Source organism: Pithys albifrons, chromosome 2, assembly GCF_047495875.1.
Source record: "Pithys albifrons albifrons isolate INPA30051 chromosome 2, PitAlb_v1, whole genome shotgun sequence".
NCBI lineage: Eukaryota > Metazoa > Chordata > Aves > Passeriformes > Thamnophilidae > Pithys > Pithys albifrons.
The window spans coordinates 49,967,444-49,988,807 of NC_092459.1; the positions used below are offsets into that span (position 1 = coordinate 49,967,444).

The 21,364-nt window shown below is 35.2% G+C and overlaps 1 protein-coding gene across 6 annotated transcripts in view; it reads right to left on the minus strand.

Annotated features, from left to right (window-relative positions):
- Positions 1 to 1,613: 1,613 nt before the first annotated feature.
- Positions 1,614 to 21,364, minus strand: part of FAM184A (family with sequence similarity 184 member A) — a 79,220-nt gene continuing 59,469 nt past the window's right edge. For 2 of the 6 annotated variants that reach the window (XM_071548971.1, XM_071548972.1), the window contains 9 exons: positions 17,377 to 17,589; positions 16,145 to 16,298; positions 15,606 to 15,733; positions 13,180 to 13,364; positions 12,548 to 12,694; positions 9,507 to 9,624; positions 8,733 to 8,837; positions 5,077 to 5,279; positions 1,614 to 3,361 (listed from right to left, as the gene is read on the minus strand). In XM_071548971.1, the coding sequence (XP_071405072.1) occupies positions 3,280 to 3,361; positions 5,077 to 5,279; positions 8,733 to 8,837; positions 9,507 to 9,624; positions 12,548 to 12,694; positions 13,180 to 13,364; positions 15,606 to 15,733; positions 16,145 to 16,298; positions 17,377 to 17,589 (1,335 nt within the window). In that variant the 3' untranslated portion in view covers positions 1,614 to 3,279. The remainder of the gene's footprint in view (positions 3,362 to 5,076; positions 5,280 to 8,732; positions 8,838 to 9,506; positions 9,625 to 12,547; positions 12,695 to 13,179; positions 13,365 to 15,605; positions 15,734 to 16,144; positions 16,299 to 17,376; positions 17,590 to 21,364) is intronic. The other 4 variants (XM_071548974.1, XM_071548975.1, XM_071548973.1 and 1 more) reach the window with 3 other exon arrangements.

Consider the following 21,364-nt stretch of genomic DNA (forward strand, 5'->3'; position numbering starts at 1 on the left):
ACAAAAGTGAATTATTACACCCTTCTTTAAGAATGAAAACAAAGATTCTTGCATCATTATAGAAAAAATTTTATGAAGGACAATAATTATCCTAAAAATACCCCCAAACCAACCCTCAAAACTAAATGCTCTATATTCTTCAATTTTGTAATACGTATTCTTACTCTTTAAAGTGTCAAAGATTACAAATTTCAGATATTTAATGTGTACCTAGTAAATGTAGAGCAATTCAAACCAGTTAGAATACAATCTAAGTTTTTTCTTCCAAAATAAGAAAAAAAGTAACAGATCATGAGAAAAACAAAAGTAAAAATTTATTTAGACTAAGTTAGAATGTTAAAAACTCAATGCTATTGACAAATGTAGTTTATAGCCAGTGCTTCTCTTAGGTTTAATATTTTCTGTGAACTCTGAGATAAATGTAGTACACACCTTCTGAAGTATCTGAAAAAAAAGCAAAAGGAAGGAGTCAATAGGGTAAACTGGTTTCCATGTTGGTGCTGATTGCAGACTGGTTTTCAGCTGTTTCTGGGATTTTTCTTTTCCCCAAGTATACCTTCTGTGCACAATTCCTGCAGCAGAAAAAAAGCCATGCAGTTCTCAGGACATAATTCTTCCCTGTGCCATGAGATTGTGTCATGAGGGTCAGCTAGAGCAGTTTTCTGCTGAACTGGAAAATTCACTGGCAGTCAAACTCTTCTCACAGATGTGAATGGAGCAATCTAGGGTTGAATCTGGTTTTAAGACTGATTTTTACAACCATGTTCTGACAAATTGTAGGAGTCTTCTGCGTTTTGTCCCTGTATCAAGTACAGCCTCTTCCTTCTTCCATAGGAAAAACCAGTAAGAATTAAAATACCTATGTTCTTGTTTTCTCTTTGACCTTTTATTATTCTTTCTAAATAAAATGAAAGGTTCAGGGGAATTAGTTATACTAAGTGTTGATAATGAGATTTAATGTGTCAGAGTGCAGAGGGACAGTTCCTGAGAGCTAAAAGATTTCCTACTGTTGTAACTAATACTATGCAATCTCATCCTAACTCTGTACCTCCTTTCTCAGCACTGTTTGTTGAGCTTGGAAACACGGCACACATGTGTGAGCAGAGACTTTGCAGAATTCTGTGCACAACTCACTGGACTCATGAATATGCACACCTCTAACTTTTTCCAGAATACCAGATACTGCAAAGATCAGGAACACAATGGCACAGTCATCATGCAAGTTGTATTAATCCCAAAAGACAGATAGTAACTTCTTTCAAGAATACATTTTACTGAGTTTTCAATGCCATTCCAAGACTCTTCTGGTTGATTTTTTTTGACTACATTTGGTTTGAAGAGATTGATTTGGCAGCAGTAAAGCTGCTGACTGTGACAGACATGGTAGCTGAGTGCTGCTTAACTTTCTTCTCCCAAAAGACAAGTGCCTACTACTGACAAACCAATGGGCACACCTTTCACCAAACAGGTAAATGTAGGTATTATCATCTCCGTATTACTGTTCAGTTATTCATTCCATGTGTAAAAATGCACAAATGAAATGGAGGAAAGGAGGAAAAGGCTGATCCCTTGCAAGGCATGCAAGAAAAAATACGCAACACTCACTGCAGAACATTGTAACAAAATGATCTAGTGAATTTTATTTTGGGTAACAGCCAAGAAATCTGACATTTTGCCCAATATGGCTTTCTTCTAAAATTAAAAAGTTGCATATACCTACAGTTGAGTCCACCAGCTACCAAAAATCTGCTATATACATCTTTAGTCGTCGGCAGCATCACCAGAATACAGCTTTCAGTGGCATTTTCAAGCTGAATTATAAGATAGAAGTTTTTAAATGTGCATTTAGAAGATTTTTATATTGTTTATATGAAAACTTACAAATTTTTCATTTATACATATACTACATATAAAACTCATTTTAATTAGCAAGTATCTTCATCTGGGTATTTACCTTTGTGCATATAGCAAAAAAAGGATGTAGTTAGGGCTTCAGATGAAATATTAAAGTTCAAGACCTTTGTATATGCTAACTAGAACCTTATTCAAATAACTCAAACATATTTTTTCCTGCTTTTAAAAGATAAGATTTCAGCTTAAAAATACATTCATAAAACAAAGACAATGTTCTCCCTGAGACTACCAGTGTGAATTACTTTATGGTAATCTTTGAATGAAAAAATATAAAAAAGACAGTAAGCTCTGGTTTTCTATATGCTACAACAAATTTCTCTAGCAACACTGACATCATAAAAGGTACAGATTGGGGAATCATGCTCAGTAGCTGAAAAAACATTTTCATATACCAGTTTAAGAAGAAGAAAAGAAATTAATATAGACAAGAGAAGGTAACTAGAGTTTTAAGGAAAGATCTGTATCTGTAGTATGAATGAATGGAAATAAATTGAGTGGTTGCTTTTTGTTTGTTTCTTCAGGGCTTTTTTCTTTTATTTTTCGTTTTAGACATGAATTTTATTCAAAGTAGGATTATATGCTCAAGATGTAGATTCTTGATTTATGCAGAGATAGCACAGTTTTCTAAATATTTCAAGCATTTGGGTTTTTTTAATACTCATAAAAGAAATATAGGACTTGTGGGAAAAGTTTCTGTTTAAATTCAGTGGTAAAATGTTTCATTATAACTAGATGGCAAAGTCTCATGAGCAGTAAGTGAAGAGTCAACCCCCATCCCCAATGAACAGCTCCTGGCTTGCAGCTTTTTTCATCCTCTATCAGAACGATTCTGCTCTGAAAGCCAGCAGCTACATTAATTTTATTTAGCATACTTATTTTTAAATGTTAGACAGTTTTTCAACTGCTACAAAGTAACAAATTTGGGATGCATTAAACATATTGGAGAGAGAGTGAGAAATATATACCTTTTCCTTTTACAATTTAAATTGTATTTATAGTAACCATGCAATTACTTTATTCAGGGGGAAAAGCCTTACCTGAAATCAAAGAAAGCATTTATAGGAAAAGGGGAAAGCATTATGTTTGTTCTACCAAAATTTATTATGTAGTAATTACAAAGTTTAAAGACTCTTCCATTTTAAATAAAAATAATAGTTATAATTACACATATTGTATAGTACCATGTCAAGTGATTCCAACAAATATAACATGAAATACAGTGCAGTTTCAAATCAGAAAGACAAATACTTTCTCATTCACAGTGTTTGACAAATTACAGGAAAGCTCGTTCACATGAGGGTTTACTTAAGGTCATGCTCTTATAAACAGTCCACATCACACTGTGTCACAAAAACAAATCATCTCTCAGAACGTGAAGTATCGGGCAAACCACTCCTGGCGTTGTGGATCTGGTGAAGCCACTGGTGAGGCATCAGTCGGAGGAGGGCTAAATTCACAGAAAGGAAGAAAAACAATTATCCCACAACTACACAAAAAGTACAACTATTAGGAGAAAAAGAAATCACAGAGAATAATTATTAAGAAACACAGTCTGTTTCTCCATGGATTAATTATCAGTGTGCCCCAGGATATGATCTAATGTCTCCCTACAGAATCTGTGATCATCCACTCCATTGGAGAGCATCAGCAGCATGGACAAGTCAGTTCAGAAGCCACATTACAGGGTGGGCAAATAGTATTTTGGAAAACATAATTTAGAAAGTCATAAATAGCTGTAGGTTTTCAGGAAGAATAAAAAGAGTTTTCTTGGAAAAGCGTGACTGTAGAAGGTCCTCTTTTAGCATCCTTTTCCTGTGGTAAAGTTAATTTTGAAAAATATGATGCGAGCATCATATTTGTAGACATGTGCTCACAAAGACTGGCTGGTAACTGAACAGAAATACACACTATTTTAATACTTCACACCGATCACGAATATCACTTGCATTGCTGCTCATGCACACACTTAAAATATTCTAACATACTAGGAAAAAAGAAACTGCTGTGCTACAAACAGGATTTGGTTCCTCTTATATAGTCTCACAAAATGTGCAGGAGAAAATAATTCACATTTAATTACATAATTAACTTTATCAATTAAATTGGTAATAAAATAATCTCTATTATTGGATAATACAAGGCACTAAACAATTTGGAGTGAAAACTCCAGCATCACAGTCCACGGGGTCATGCACATGCATGTTATAGGTATCTGAGCACACTCATGCACATCACATGCACAGGAAAAAATTAGCAACAGTACTTTTTTTTTCTAAATAGTTTTCTTGAAATATAGTGTTTTCCTTTATCTATTTTAGATTCTATAATTTGTTTTCCATTATAATTAGCAGTTGTTAGGTATGTGATCTTTTGCATTAAACCAAAGGAGAGAGCAATCAACCAACAGTGGGACCTGTAATTAAACTTTGCTTCAAGTTGCCAACTTAGACATTAGAGATCAGCACCTACTAAATACACAGGACAGCACTTCAAGTGCATTTAATATGCGCATATTTAGCACATGAAGCTAAAAGATTAAAATCATGCCTCTAAAATGCCATTTTAAAGTTACTCAAGTCAGTAGATTATTTTGCGAAAGAATTACTTCAGACTTTAGTGCTGGTTTTGATTCTGGAAGCTCAGTATTAACCACCTAAGCCTGCGCATTTCCTGTTGCTGTAGGAAGGTTACTCCTGTGAAACTATTCAATACAGGTAAGGAAAGGGGAAACATGTAACATTCACATAGCACGGAAAATAATTTCCTTACAGAAAAATCATTATCATGTAATACTGAATAAAAGGAATTCCGTGCTATTTTCAATTCCTAAATGAAAATCAGTAAATAAAACAAACATTTAAAACAATTGTTCATATATGTAAACAATTGGAAGCACATGAATTCTGTTAAGGTATTTATAGAGGTTTTCAAAGTTCAAGGCTTAGGAAGAAGTGAGAGAATACTTCACATTTCAGCAAAGTCTACAATAAAAAGGAATACTATAAAGAGGTTATAAATATAATGCAAAAATTAAAAATGCCATAAGAGTACTTGTACCTCTGAAAGGCTGATAAAGCAAGTAGGATTCAGCTCAATAGGAATGCAAAAAGTTAAGCAAAAAAAAAAAAAAGGAAAAAAAAAGACTGGTGAGGCAGTGCTCACCTCAAAAACGTCTTGGGCTCTTTGGGTGGCATTGGCTGTGGTAGTGGTTTGCTGCTGTTGAACTCAATATCGTGGATGGGTGAGTTAGGAATGGGGTCCAGACGGTTAGGATGTCCATTGCCCACCACTCCGCTAGATTCCAGAGCACTTAGATTGGGGACACTCACAAACCTGTTTGTTGATTTATCGTTCTTCTTCTTTTGCTGCATTAAAAATAACAAACGTAAGGAGGGCTTCTTTTTAACCTGGACAGATGAGGTAAACTTAAAAGTTTTATTGGTGGGTGGTTTGGAGTTTTTTTGAAGGAGAGGAATTATGACAGATTGGGCTCTTTTTCCAATTGTAGTTATTCTATTTGCTTTGACCAGACCTGAACACCATAGATTTTCACAGAAGAGTCAAAGTTCTGATCAAGACGATTAAGTTATTACAACTTAGTGTATATCATGGTAGGTTTTCCAATATAACATTTTGCTGTATCTAAACATCACACATGGACAATCTAGTGGAAAACTTCCTTTCAGTCTGTTAAACTTTCATGTTGACTTAAATCTTTTTATAATATCCATGAACCAGATCTGCTATCAAATGTAATTACAGCAAATTTCAGAGAGGAAAAAATTGGTTGAAGATAAAAATATTACTGTACAGGAGTTCAGTTTCTTGCAAAGGAAAAGGCCAGACTTTGATGCCATTACAGCTGCCACTTCTAGACACCAGATGGCACAATCGAACATTTTTCCTTTCATAATACTCTCTATACTTCTCCTGATAGTATTTCAAGGGACTCAAAATATTGGAGAAATTGATTTTTCTATCACTCTTTTACATTTCAGAACACATCATACAAAGGAGTCAGTATTCATCCTCTCTATTTTAATAGATATTTTAAAGTAGAAGGATGCTTCAAATAATTCTATAGCTTTCTTTAAAATCACTGTGTGACAGAAAACTTTTTATATTTTCTGACTTCTACCAAATATTCCATGTTCAAAATAAAATATTAATATTAAAAGCATCTTATTTCCAAAAATAGGATTTTTTAACATACCCAGAGCAATGAAAAAATACCTTGCTCATAAATATAATGAATTATGTATTATTTGAACAGATAATAAATAATTTCTTTCAATTACATATATGCAACCCTAACAAGGCAGCTAGGCGAAGAACCCTTAAGGGCTTATGAACTGCACAAATTTGAACTCAATTGAAAGACAAGTGAAATCTCATGTTCTTTCTAGATTATATTTTCCAGCAGAATTCCACTTGAAACAGGAGAGCTGCTCTATTCAAAGGTGGGCACAAGTTCAAACAGAGACAGAGACAGTCGTATTGTTTGTTTGCACTTTCTTCTCTTTAGCTCTCTGCTAGCTTTGATTTCAGTGCTCGGCCTCTCCGGGGTTGGCAGATGCAAATGCTACTAATTGCAGCCACATTGGTGGATGTGTTTGTCAAAATATAATTAAAATACCCCACCAATTTGACCAAAAGCTATAATAGAAAAAAGTCTTTTTTTTGGTATCACAGTGAAAAATCATCAGCTACAAATAATTAAACAATAATTACAAATAATTACACTGCTGCTGTAGTAGCTGAAGAAGCAAGAAATATTATGATGGAAGAAATAGTTTGTAAAAACAATCAACTGTATGTAATATACATTTGCAAGGCAACATGTGCTGTAATTAAAACAGTGTGTTAAACAAAATGTAGTCAGATCTGTGTGCTCCATAAGTAGACCATTTCTGGAAAATTTAAGTTATCCACATAAGTCCTTAGAAAAATACTACAATTTATATAATATTAAAAATATATATTTATATCTATAAAAAATCTGTGGTTCTGAAGCAGTCAAATCTGGAAAGAGAAAATTGTGTGTATTGTTTCCATGAAATTCATGCAAAGTATTAAGAAATTTTAGCTGTAACAATGTAATACTAAACATCCATTGCACAAATTAGAGAAGCTGTAACACATACTGCAATGGCGGTAATTTTGCATTAATATGCAAAGCCTGTAGTAACTCATAAATTGTCCTTTTTTTTTTACAAAAAAGAGAATGAGATTTTCAGTTTCTTTGTAATTCATTCTCAAATAACACAGTACATGCTTTGACAAAATAAAGTAACATAGTCCACAAGTCATGAAATGAGAGGTTAGAATGTTCTGGTATATAAGACACTTTCAAAGTCTAAACAGTTTTAAGTGATAGAAGCATATTATAAAAATATATGAATTATCACTATGGAAATCTGATGTTGAAGTACTTTTCCCAAACACTTCAGATTTCACACAGAACACAAGCTTATATACTAGATGGTTACATTTCACATCTTTATAAATGAAGGGTTCAGACCAACTTCCAAAATTTTCAAACGACCTTTATCACATAAAACCAAAGCATTCAAATTGTATCTGGAAGTCCTGGTATTGTCTCTACTGGGCCCAAACTAAATCCTTTTATGCAGTTAGCATAAAAATTAGGCCCATAGGTAAGCTTGTGAGAGCTGCTGGGCTCCTGAAAATTACAGAAGAATATTGACATTTTGCAGCAGAGTTTGTGCAGAAATACACTGATCTGATGTGAAACTGCAATAAGGCTTGGCTAGATAACACAGCCTGATCTCAGATAATGGAGCCAGCCCTCCTTTAAATAACAGGAATCTGAACCTTCATCACTGAAGCTCTTGGGCATCTGAGGTGCTCATGCTGTGCCCCTTGGCTTAGCCTCTGCTTCAGAACCTTCCTGAGTTCTTCTGCCTCTACAGCTGGGACAAATCTCTTCCCCTTCCATGCAGGTGAAATAACCTACGGGTTATCCCAAGGAGGAAGGAAACGTCAGAGGACTCACTCCTGAAGTGGTGAAAAGAAATAGAATTAAGGTACCCTATTGCAGTCTATTCATATTCCTCATGAAGGAATGCTGCTGCCTTCTGAAGGGACAGGAAGCCTACTATTACTATTCAGCAGAATGGAGAGAATTGCCACTGAGGTGCTTTCACTTGTATAGGTGATGACAATAACAGAAGGCTAGAGACCGACTTCTGTCTCCTGCTGCCTCCACTGTCCATACCTGCTTTGTCAGTCCAGTGCTCCAGTCTTACTTTATACCTTTTCTCATTCAGACCCATTCCATGCCCTTCTCACACTCTTCCCCTTCTTCTTTTTAGCCTTATCCCCTTCCTTTTAGTGTCATCTCTCCCTCTGTCTTCCAATGCTCTTCCATCCTGAGCACTTCCAAAAAAGGGCTAAGTGCCATTGCACTGAACAAGAAAAACCATGAAACTAAAACCAGTTAGGGGTGTCACTGCTCTCTATTGCATGCTATAGTTCTGCTCTCTGTTGCCTTGCTGTCACTTCTCTGTTTTGATTTTGCAGTTTTGTGAGAAGAAACTGTGTTTTGTGTCATACATGTCAAGCAAACTAGGGCAACAGCATCAGTGGATCTTTCAACAATCACAAAAGAAACAAATCTACACAAAAATAAGTACAGACAAATGAAAAACTATGTTCCTTGTTTTGAACATGTCTTTTAGGAGTGGCTTATGAACAGACACAGGCACACACACATACACATATATTTCTTCCTTTTACTATATCTTAAGTTTAGATTTCTTTTTCTTTACTTTAGCAATGAAGTCCATGGAACATACCTTCACCAATGGATTAATAACACCAACATTAGGGCTTGCATTAAACATTTTGTTGTAGTTAGTCTCCCTGTTAACTAGTTCCAGCTGATAGAACTTTTTGTCCTCCTAAAAAGAACAACAAATATAAACTTCTTTTTATGCATTTTCAACCAGTTAGTGGCCAGATCTGCCTACAAAGCGTTCTCAAATAAATTTATGTTTACATTTTAAAATAAACCAGTAATTCTAAAACCTGCATTTCATGTTTTATATGTTATTACATGTAATAATCTAAACAATTTCTATTTACGCAGTTCTGTGGTCCTGAGAGTAAGCATAGCCTAATGGATTATGTACTGGGAAAGACTCAGTATCTTTAATTTCTGATTCTTTAATTAATTCCCTCATTCTTTCTTTCTTCTTAATCAGGATCTAACCAGACTAACCCAAGTCAGGGTGCTGTTCTCTTAATTTGGGAAGCTCAGTGGATCAGGATATTGGTCTTAGAAATCTCATAGAAGAGACTGTTTCTTAAATGGCTTACATGGCTGGCTTATTCCAGGATTGAAGACAGGAGACATTTTAGCAAGGACATACCAAAATATTTCTTGTAGTAACATATTGTGCTTGATTGTGAAAACAGCTCTGTATCTAATTAACTGTACTGTTATAAGTGATTGGAACCAGAGGAATAATGTGTTAAAGCATATGAATAAAATACATTTAAAACACTTTGAATTAGATTAACTTTCGTATCTGTCAAGATATTACACCAAGAGAGCACAGAAGTCTTACAATCAATTTCTTTATGAGTTGGTCCCGCTCTGCAATTAGGTCTTTCAGTTCTGAGATAAGCTGCAAGTCTTCTGGTCTTGATTCTCTGTTTTTATATTTTTCTTCCATTTCTTCTAAACTTTATAGAAAAGAAGAATACCCTCTTTAGCTTGACCCAGTGTTAAATGATGAGTGAACAGTCATATTTTTGATTAGTACAAAAGAAGAGTTCAGGGAGTAAAAACAGAAGATGTCTTTCTTATTGCCCTAAAGGAAATTAATTTCTATGTTCTCATTCAGCTTTAGATCAACAAAACAAAACGTAAAACCCCAATAACCATAACGTTTGCTCTACCAACTAATAACATGGGCAAAACTCTAAAGACTTAACATTATTCCTGGACATGCAGTACTACGTGTTTGAAAAAGGCCTCTTGGAAGTCAGCCTGAAAATAAGGCATTCAAAGCCATAATATGGACAGAAGAATTACAGAAGACATAGCTACAATTGATTCTTATGTCAAACAGAGACTACATAGCATTATATTTACTATTAATGTGCATTTTAAAGGCAGGCAATTCACTTTCCTAATGAGGAAAACCAACAGTATCCTTTTTTTTTTGTTAATTTTAATAGAAGACTATTCTGAATAAAGATGCATGCTTGTGATACTGGAGAAATTGGACAGACAGAAAAAGCTGGCAGTGTCTTCCTCAGTTCATGTAGAACATACTGGAACAAAGATATCCAAGAACATTGAAGACTAATAGGTAACTAACTCCTCTCCACAAAAGCAACTTAGTACCATTAGAGATGATATAAAGGAATGAGCTGCAAAACAAAAGCAATAACACTTGGATATTAGGATATCTAAATTACAAGAAATGTAACAACTGATAAACATTTAAAAAAAAAAAAAGAAACTTGAAATGCCTGGTGGGAAAGCATTAAAGGAGAGAAGTGAAATAAGCCAACCGAGAGGAATTATACAAATACCTGCATAAATATCCTTTTTTTCTTAACAAGTTTTGAAGACATGACAATTTCAAATTACTATGTCTCTTTTAAACAATGCTCATGATGTCAAACATTGTTTCCAAGGAAAGTACTAAAATACTTGTCTCACATATTCAGCCCTAATGTAGATTAGTGAATCAAATTTCAGAATACATTAAGGAAATTTAACAAACTTACTGAAAAAAAAATCCCAATCAAGCACTAAGATAAACCTATGAATTTAAGTTGTCTAGATCAAGTCTAACTTAATCCACAGGGCACTTGGAAATAGACATAGTTTCTCACTTTAGATAAATATTTTCTCTTCAAAAGCAACTATACATATTCTGAGGAGATTATGTAATGTATTTACATAAAACAATATGAATGAGAACAACATGACTGTTTTTACTTGCAGAGAAGGCATTTGACTCAGCAGAACAGAAATAGCCTCAGCTGGCTTTTGTGTATACATTTTATGCTGGGTTAAGCTATTGTATACAGATCCCCAGAGTATAGTACATAGTTACACACAGCTGTCATTTTATTTTCAGATACTTCAGAGAACTGGGATTTTAATCTGTTTCAAATAGATGATTTGTAATGTAAGGACTCTAGTTGCACAGCCTAATTAATGACACCCACTCTCAATTACTGTAAGATAGATTCCTCATTTCACGAGGCCACACTGTAGGTGAGGATGAGCCTGAAAACCATTACTTGAGAAACAGCTACATAAAACTCCTCTGTTTTGGTTTTTTTCCCCTTGTTATTGTTGGGTTTGGGTTTTGTTTTTGTTTGTTTGTTGTTTAATTTTTTTTGCTTTTTTACATAGTTTCCTCTTTGGACAGCTTCTTGCTTCAGTGTAAGTGGAGATAAAATACACTGAAAGCTGGTCAGGGCATTCTGGACAATGCTTGCTCACTTTAGGTCCATGGCTGCTTCCTTGCAGCAATAAGTTGAGCAAGAACTAGGAGTAGGGAGCCAGCTAAATCCAGAAGATTTCTGGACACTGAAAAGCAAACAACTAAATGTGAAAAAATGCTAGGGTAAACAGTTCCAAAACCTAGTTCTGGTGGCTGCTCATAGGCCCCTTTCTCATATAAGATAAATACAGCAAACAGGAGGTAGCTTACACCTAATTTACTGAATGGCAAGTTACCACATTTATCAGGACATAAGACTGTGCATGTGTATAATTATAGGGGAGCGAGACCTAGAATTTTAGACCCATCTTTTTTCAGGACAATTTCTGAGTGAAAAATCAAGAAAAATCAGATGCATTTGGGCTTTATTGTCCATGTGTAAGTCAAATTTACTTACAAAGGTTTACTATCAAAAACTTAGAACCACCAATTCTTTTCTCTGCCATAAATCCTTTGAGCTGCAAATACAAATCTCTTGGTGACAACTTTGTGGCAGGAAGCCCTCAATGCGGTATGGAACCTTATCCCAAAACCGTGACCAAATTGGTGACACATCACAGAGATACAGAATGAAGGATGTGGAAGACAGGAAAACATTAGCTAGAGGACACACACACACTTCTGCCCAGAGGTGGTCTAATCCCAGGTGACTTTTTGACCCCAAGGAACTCTAAGTATTCTGTTATTGTTATGCTCATATAATCCATTTCAGACACTAATTTCCCTTATCTTAGCAAATCTGAAAAAATGTTTGCATCACTCAGGCTATAATCACACTTCTTATTGGCAAACATTGTCCTGTTTATAAACTTGTTGAAGAAACTGGTGTTCTCAAAAACATTAAAGTTTGAGAAAAAATATTTGAAATAATGTTTTCTCCAATTTTCTAGGAACTACACAGATTTAATATCTTTCCTACCTGAAATTTTTGGTCTCATACCCCTAACAATTCAGCTCACTACACATCCCTAGGGCTCATAGAATTGTGTTGCCTAAAGAATTCAAGATTGGGCCCCACACTTGATTGAGGTATTTGTACATCTGCATCTCTGCAATATCTTCAGGAACTTATGGATACCAGAATAAACTATTCACTCAAATGCAGCCACATAGAAATTTTTTAATGCAACAAAACTTACGAAATTTGTAAAGCTGAATTAATTTCCTTGAGCAGCTCTTGGGTCTTATTAAAATCTGCCAGCATGCTTTGTTTCTCTCTGATGTGATCTGCTGTCAAGACATCCAGCTCTTTCTCATGTTTCTTGCTTAAATCTTGCTCATGCATCCTGTTTAATTTATTTTTTGTTAAAGAAAGAGTTATTCTAAAATCAGAATTGTTTGTTCATTATGATTTTCTGCCATGCTTCTAATGGCTTTCACACAATATCAGACAACACAGAAGGAATTACTCATTCATCAAAACCCACTACTTACTGTTCTCCAATCTTCTAGCTTATTTCATGAAAAATGCATCTCCTTTAATGCTTTTTTAAATAAAAAAACATAATGAATTTGAAAAAAAACCACCAAAAACCAACACTTGAGCAAACTGTTACTAAAGTATGCCAAAATGTATCATTGAAATGCAGCTTAACTGTATGGTAATATTTACTAACTTTACTAGTAATACGAATAGCTTTCCCTATAGAAGACTAGTGATAGATAACATCACTTGATTAAGAGGATAAATTAAGGGGAAATGGAAAAATCTCTTAAGTAAAACAATAAGAGAAACACTACACATTTGAGTTTAGAGTGAAGAAATTCATACCTGATCTGTTGGTTGGATTCACTGTGTATTCTAAGAATTTCTTTCCCTTTAAACTCTAACTCCTTTGTCAATGCACTTATATTTTCATGAAGATGCAGAATCTCTTTGTCCAGTTCAGCTATATGATGGTCTCGGTGTCTCAGTTCATCTTGCAGATCTGATATGCGGCATAAAAATTCCTGCTCCTGTGATGTAAGGAGCAGCATTTAAATATTAAGAAAAATATTCTAGATAGACTTGTGTCTCTGAAGCACAATAGTTGCTTCTGGAAGATGACAGCTGAGCAGAATTTCCCATTCAACAGACAATTTTTTCAGTTTTAGATGCTGATACAAATTATAATTAAAATGAAAGGGTTCTTTTTATTGTGTACAAGTACAAAGAAAAAAACCAAAGTTATGTAACAAAAAAAAAATTTCCTTTCGCAAAAAAGTAAAACCTCTCATTGTCATTGCCTGTTAAAATTTCTGTAGCTCATCATATTTTCCTTTTGCCCACACATACAACAAAAAAAGCCCCAAGATATTGCTAAGAACCAGGGACCCAAGCATTTAGCTTTTTCTGGCTCATCAGCATACAGTCCAGAGAAATGTTTTTCTCCTTTACCGCCCCATTCAATAGGAGAAAATTGCTCAATATGGATGCTCTGCATGAACAAACACTGATTCGGAAGTCTCTTATCTTACAAATATATACCCAGGTCATAAACATTTTGCAGCAGAATATGTGCTAAGTAGTTTATGTAATATTTACAATGTGTTCAATAAATCAATAGAAATCCTTCTTTTTGCATAAGAAACTACAATAAAATTAACATCTGAGAAAGTCATCTGGAGACCATTCAACTGGCTTTGATGAGTCTCCTCAGTTTAGAAATGTATGTAATGAAAATAACCTTCTTCAGAGTTTTCCATTTCTACCTAATCCACTTCTTACAGTTTCACAATAAGTAATGACCTTATAGTTTGTACAGAGAGGAAATCAGCAGATATTTTAAAGTAGTTTTATGTATAATTGTGTTTTATGCCTTCCTGACTCCACAAAATACAAATATATCCTAGTGCTCAAGTTTTATAGGGCATCTTTAAGAACAGACCATTGAAAATAACTATCTACCTCCCAATACAGACTACATTAAAGCTGTAAGAAAAAGCAGTGGAAAACTTACATCCACATATTTAAATATTACAAAAAGCAGCAAATATAAACATCCTGATCAGACTACTCTGCATCTAGTTCAACTCTGATCCTGTGAACTGATGAGCATTCCAACACTGAAAAGCACAATTAATTGCTTTGCCCTCAGTACAATTAAAGCTTGCGCTTAGAAGATCATTATACTGAGGCCAAAAGTACACAGTAGTAGTTGGATCAAACACTGACTCTTGTAATTTAAGCTTTTTTTCTCATATCTCCTTTAGGTGTCAGACTCCAGGTTTGAACAACTCAGGACTGAAAATACATCCTCCTAAATCCTGCATGACAGCCTCACATTTTTGCCTCTAGTGCTTACACTTTTAAACCAGCAAGGTAAAGAAGGACTCATCTCTGATTGCCTCTGTTTTTGTGTAAAGGCTATGTCCAACTAAGCCTGTTTATTGTGTTAATATATTTCTAAAACCACTCCTCCTCCTTGGTGCTGGACTACCAGTAAATCAATCTTGAAAAGCCTATTGTATACGCAAATAAAGAAGGAATTTTCTGGTCCTAACTTCCAGGAGTCGGGCTTCCTTTCAATAGAGATTAAACTGAATTTTTAGTTACCAGTGGAAAAACTACTTATGTATAAAGTGAAAATGAAAGATGAAAATGAATTAATCAGTTTGCTACTGAGAGCAAAGGTAGTCCATACTGGCTTTGGGCATTTGATTCGGGGGTTTTTTGTGTGCTTTTTTTTAAATTAAGAAATAGTTGCAAGCTGTTACATCATCATCATCTCTGTTTTCTTTATATGCTAATTTATCTTTTTCCCATTTGGCTCTGGAAAAAAAGAGATACTAAGATATCTCTTAAGTTTGAAGGAATCATTTGGTTATAAGCAACCACTTATTTTTCCATATCACTTAGGCTTCAAAGAGAAACAGCTTTTTCCTTTAGTCCTGCTGGCAGCTGATGATGAGTATGTTGCAAGATTGGGCACTCACCTCCCACACCAAGCCGATGTCCTCCCAGACAGCTGAACATTTCTGAGAGGAAACTGCCTTGATATGGGAGCCTTTAGTAGGCTTAGGATGAATTTTGTAGAAGGAAGAAAAAGCTAAGCAAGGAAGTTTAGAAATTGGTAGGGACGCATTAGGTGCTGGTGTTAGGTGACTTTGAAGGATTACATGTTTGCTCTTTGTTCATGACAGTTCTTGCCTCCAGCTAAGAGAGAAACAGATCCTGACCATGCCATTTTACAGTCAGTTGCTGGCCATGCCCCTTACCTGCCGCCTGCCCAGTTCTATGCTTCTTTCAAGCTCCATTTTGGCAGCTACGAGTTCTTGTTGATGGTTGTGCCTTAGCTGGTCAATCGCTGCTGCATGTTGATGATTGAGCTCTGAGCGCAAGGAAGCTGGTTACCAAACAAACAGAAAGGTTTATTTTGGAAACTTTTACATTAAAAGTAACAGCCCAGCTCCATCCAGGATTGTGGCTGACTTAATGCACACTGTTTACATCAGCTAAGCAACTATCCTGTCATTCTGTTCCTGTTCCTTTCTGAAACATTCTCCATCAGGAACTTTGGTTGCTTACTCCTTCCAAAAAAACCTAGACAAGACAGGATAAGGGTAAGATATTTCAAAAGTGAACAGTTTTGGCTTACCTGTTAAAGCTTTTAAGAGGACCATTTAGGTCAACACTGAATGACACTGAGATGCACTATAGTGTTGCAATAAACACACATACAAAAACATGTGCATGCATGTTTGCATGAGCAGAAATAATGTTTTCGGATCCACTTTCAAATTTGAAAATAGTATACCTAACATAGCTTTTCCTTCATCCTCCAGCTCAAATCGTAGAGTCTGAAGTTCCTGTTCCATCTCTAATTTAAAGCCTTCCATGGCTTGTTTATGTGTTTCTTTCAGTGCATGAAGTTCTTCTGAGTGCTTCTGTTGTAAACGTTCTTCTAATTCCTATGAAATCAAAATTGACAAACTTTATTCTGTATCAACTTGGAGAATTTATAAAATATTACAAATAAAGAACTGAAAACAAAAAGCAGGCATTGGCACACACTAAAAATTATCGAAAATGCACTAATTTAACTCATATTTTCTTATCCTACTACTGCATTTTTTTTTCAGTGGCTCATGGTTATTAAGATTACCTAGGCACAAAGTCCCTGTTCTGAAAACACCAATCTATGGATATATGTGTAATAGCAAGCAATGTTGTAAGGTACAGATCCATAGATGGGGTTAGCGTGCACACAATACACATTTGGGGATTTTTGCTCCTTAAAGGACACCCATGTTTACTCCCTATTGAATTGTATGAAGCATAATGTTCCTGGTGCAGTTTCTAGGTTGATTTCAAACAAAAGGAGTCCACCTTGCATGCTCCAAGACCAGCCTATGATGTGAACCAAAATACATTAAGGGCGGACAATAGAAAAATTGGACTGCAAAAGTACACTCCAGATCAGAACTTAAAAAACCCTAAGAAACCCCTTCATTAAGTATCATGCACTGCCAAAATTTCAATCTTAAAGCTGTTTTAGTCTAAGCTTTAAAAAAATATCTTGGGTGGGAAATGAAAATTATCTTGCAAGTCGCAGAACATAGCTTATACAATTTTTAACATAATGAAAATATAAGATACCTTGAAAAGGCATCAACTGACAGAAAACATATGCAAAATTAGGTAACTGTAATGGAAAATTCCTACCCAAAATCAAAACTGGAATGGAACATTAAGGGTAACAATGTCAAACTACCATAAAGGAATATGTGTGTTGATAATAACTTTACATATATTTACACACACCTACATACATGCATATAAAGCAAGACATGGAAACAATGCCAGTATTAAAGAAGATTTTCAATATGGCTTGCTCAGATTTAACTGGATAACAACATTACTGTACTACGTCAGCTGAAAATGAAATTTAGTTACACAGATACTTTTCTTTACTAATTGCACCAGTGCACATATAATGCTATAATGGCAACAATCTCTACAGAATTTGCAACAACCATATGAACATGCCTTTTGTTCCTGCTCTTTTGTTTCTTCCATGTTTTGAAAGGCAAGTATATGGGCTTCCTGAAGGGACTTATGCCTTTGCTGATGCTCTTCTTCTAATTCCTGGATCTCCTGAGTCAGCCTCTGTCGCTCCTGACTGAACTGGGCTTGTAACTGTTGCAAAGAGCTCTGTGACTGGGAAAGCTGCATCTCCAGATTCTGCTTCAGTAAAGAGATCTAACCCACAACAGAACAGCAAATATCTGTTAGTCATTAATACTAAAAACAGCTGCAAAGAAGACATTCAAAAAAAGAAAACACTTGAAAGTTTAAAGCCAGTGTTAGCGAGAAGACAGACAAGCAATGTCATCCATGTACTGAAATTGTTGTTAATATTATAGACATAACAATTACATTTTAATGGTTTTATAAGGATTATCACATTGGTCAGTTCATACTACAGCACTACCTGTAACAATTTTTCATGGCCAAATTATCAAATTATTTCCAGGTTTTATATAAAAGATAAATAAAAATGACACTATCAAGGCCTGGAATCAACCACTTGATGGTTAAACTATTCTTCAGGGGAACATCCATTCTCCAAGGATAATCTGGCACTTGGACAGGGGCGGACAGCCTGTGACATCTGCATTGATGGATTTCTATATATTTTATCACAGATATATCACAGAATATTCTGAGTTGGAAGGGACCCACCCATAAGAATGATCGGGTCCAACTCTTAGGTGAATGGCCCATACAACGATCAAACCCATAACCTTGGTGTTACTAGCACCAGGTTCTAACGAGCTGAGCTGTCTCATATGTTATGGTCCTATCTTACTGGTAGTTTTCTTATTTAGAAAGAAATGGTAGCATAACATTCTACGTCACAAATAAAAACTAACACTTGATGGATTCCGCCTCACACACCTTTTTTGTTAGCTTTGTAAGACCATGAGAGTGATTTTTAGGCTTGTTTAAAGGTCTAAGATATCTGAGTTGCAAATAACTCATTTACTTAGAAACACTTGATTTTACAGATGATGCTTTTCATCCAGCAAGTATTATAGACCAATTTTATTTTTATAATAATATTATTCTTTACATCAGATACCATCTTTTCAGACTGAAAGCACTAAACCTGTATTCCCTTTAGAACTAAACACAAAGCGAAATACCCTCCAATTTGGGAAACTTCCATAAAATTTCCATGTGACAAAGAATTTGAATAAGTAATGATACTTTTCAAGCCTTAGAGCATTACATAACATGGAATTATAAATTAAAGTCTGATAGTGTCATTTGATTCAGCATATCTGAAAATCAATTATGACAAATTAATAACGACATTGCAGATCATTTGATTGCATTGAAGAACATTAAAACCCACCACTTAACAAAAGATTAATAGCAGCATACCAAGTACAACTTGCAGCTTGAACATTCTTGTCAAACATGTGGGTTTAGTTTATTTTTCAGAAGGACACAGCTTAAGCAGATTTGAAAAAAAAATAAAGCTACACAAATAAAAATTAACAGTAAAACAACAACAAAAATTAAATTAATTTAAATGAAATCAGCATGGCTAGTCATATTTCAAATTCACCAGGTCTTTGTGTCTGGGTATATACGTTCTAACTTTAAAATATACTATATTGATACTATTGTACTTCAGATACCTTTGGAACAGACTAACTACAATGAAAGGAGTATAGTGAACACTACATGCTGTAATGGAAACTAATAAAACTTTTTAATTAGTACATTAAATATAAATTTCACATACAAATTGTACAGTGTCAGACCAAAGTTTTGTATCATCTCTGGTTCTGTCTTCAGAATGGACCAGCCAGGATTACCCTGGGGAAAAAAAGGCCAAGGCCCAAATGCAGGGACCTTGACTCCAAGGTCTACCTGGATACAGCAATCTTTCTCAAACTAGAAGAGGTATTTTAGTGTGGACTTATAGAAGAAATATTGACAACCATTATCTGAACCCCCAAAAGCTTTTAGTATCCACAATATCCTGTGCCAAATTCCATGTAGACATGCCAATTTGACATGATGATCTCCAATACTTGCAATGGAAAGGAGCGAAAAGAAGTTCCCTTTTCATTTACTCTATTCTACTTGTGTTTCTAGAGATCTCCATAATTTCCCTCCTTATACCCTTTGCCATACTGAACTGATTAGGCTTAATTAGTTGCTCCTTGCATGAAATATATGAAATATCTATGATCACATTTCTCCTACTTTTGCCCCCTCTCTACTATTTCTTTTTAAGATTAGGAGACCAAAACAACGTAAGATATTTGAAGCGACAGTAAACTGGTTTTATACAGTGATTTATATGGTTTTACATGTTATTTTCTCTGTTTCTCTCATGTATTCCTAATATTTTATTTCCTTTTGTGACTTACTGGGCACTGAAGTGATGTTTTCATGGCACTATATATCACAGCCCTTAACCCTATTTTTTATTTGTAGCAGGTCAAGGTAAGGCTCATAATTTTACACAAGAGGTTATAATTTTTTCCTTGTATACCACTTTGCTTTTATCTACACTGAATTTCATCTGCTATTTTATTACCAAGTCCCTTGGCTTTTTACAGCTATTCTATAATTCTTCAGCCTTTTTTCCACCCTGAATAACCTTTTATAAGCTACAAAGTTTCCCACCTTATTTACCCACAACCTGCAAAAGAAAATATGTTGTACATCAGTTTAACTCCACTGATAATCTTTGCTCACTGTGGTAACACTCTATTTAATACCTATTTTTCAACTAGTTTCTTCTCTATACAAAACTTTTCCTCTTGTGTAGTGGAGTTTTAGTTTTCTCAGAAGGCTCAGAACTTCTTGTTTATCTCTTTCAGTACACCATGGCCAGGCTGGTCAGACAAATCACCACACAGGGTATTTAAAAAAATAAAAACTCAACCACATACTGTATTTTTTTTCTTTTTATTCCTAGAAACTCATTCCTCTGATGTGGTGAGTTTGCACCATGCAACTACAAGCATGGCCAGCTCTGAATTTTCATATATGTATCACCTTCTAGTATTGCAGTGTGCCATTTTTTCCTTCTCCTGGGAAAAATAATCTATCTTACCTCAAATTCCCTTTAGTCTACTCACATCCCCATCTACTCTAATTCATCCCACATTCACTGTTGGTTTTTCTCTCTTTCCCCATCTTTCTGTAAGCGTAATACCTATCCGGGTCCTTCTCTTCATCTGTAAGCCTCGTCTTTATTTCCTGGTTCTTTACCAAACTACACCTGGCAAAAACCAGACCCTGTTTGGAGGTCTGTTTTATCCCTGTACTTCTAGGACAACTTATGCTTCTTTAGGTTACATCTGTTCCTTTTTAACCACCATCCATAAACTCTGAGGTTTGCTTGGGGTTTTTTTGTTTCCCTGAGAGCACTATTGCAACTTGGCTCTAGAACCTCTGTTCCTTCTCTTCCATCCATCCATCCATTCCATACTCCATCATCTCTTCCTCTGCTCCCCTTTCTTTGCTCTTTGTCTTCTTCCTAACTCCATTTTTAGTATCATAGGAATGTGCAATTAGGGTAGTCTTAACAAATTATCCAGTCCAATTCTTTGCACTAGCTGGGACACAAATTATAGCTTAAAAGTCTCATATGAAGGAAATTCCACAATTTTCACTCAGATCCTGTTCTCCTTTTTTAAGTGCCTCTGTCAGGAACACTGAGATACCAGATGAATGCTCTGCCTCATTCCCTTTCTCCATGTTTACATCCCTCAGTTTCCTCACCATTGTCCTGTCCTGTTCACCACAGCCACCAAGAAGTACAATTCTAGGGGAAGTCCTGCTCAATCTTGCAGAACCTTAGGCAATTTAATCACCACATTCAAGCTTTCCATGCTAACATTCAAATGGAGTCAACCATGGTAATTTAGCCAAATTCTTATTAGGATGACACAAAAAAAAATTTTTTTTGGCTTGATGTTAACTCTGTCTATCATTTAAGTTCCTG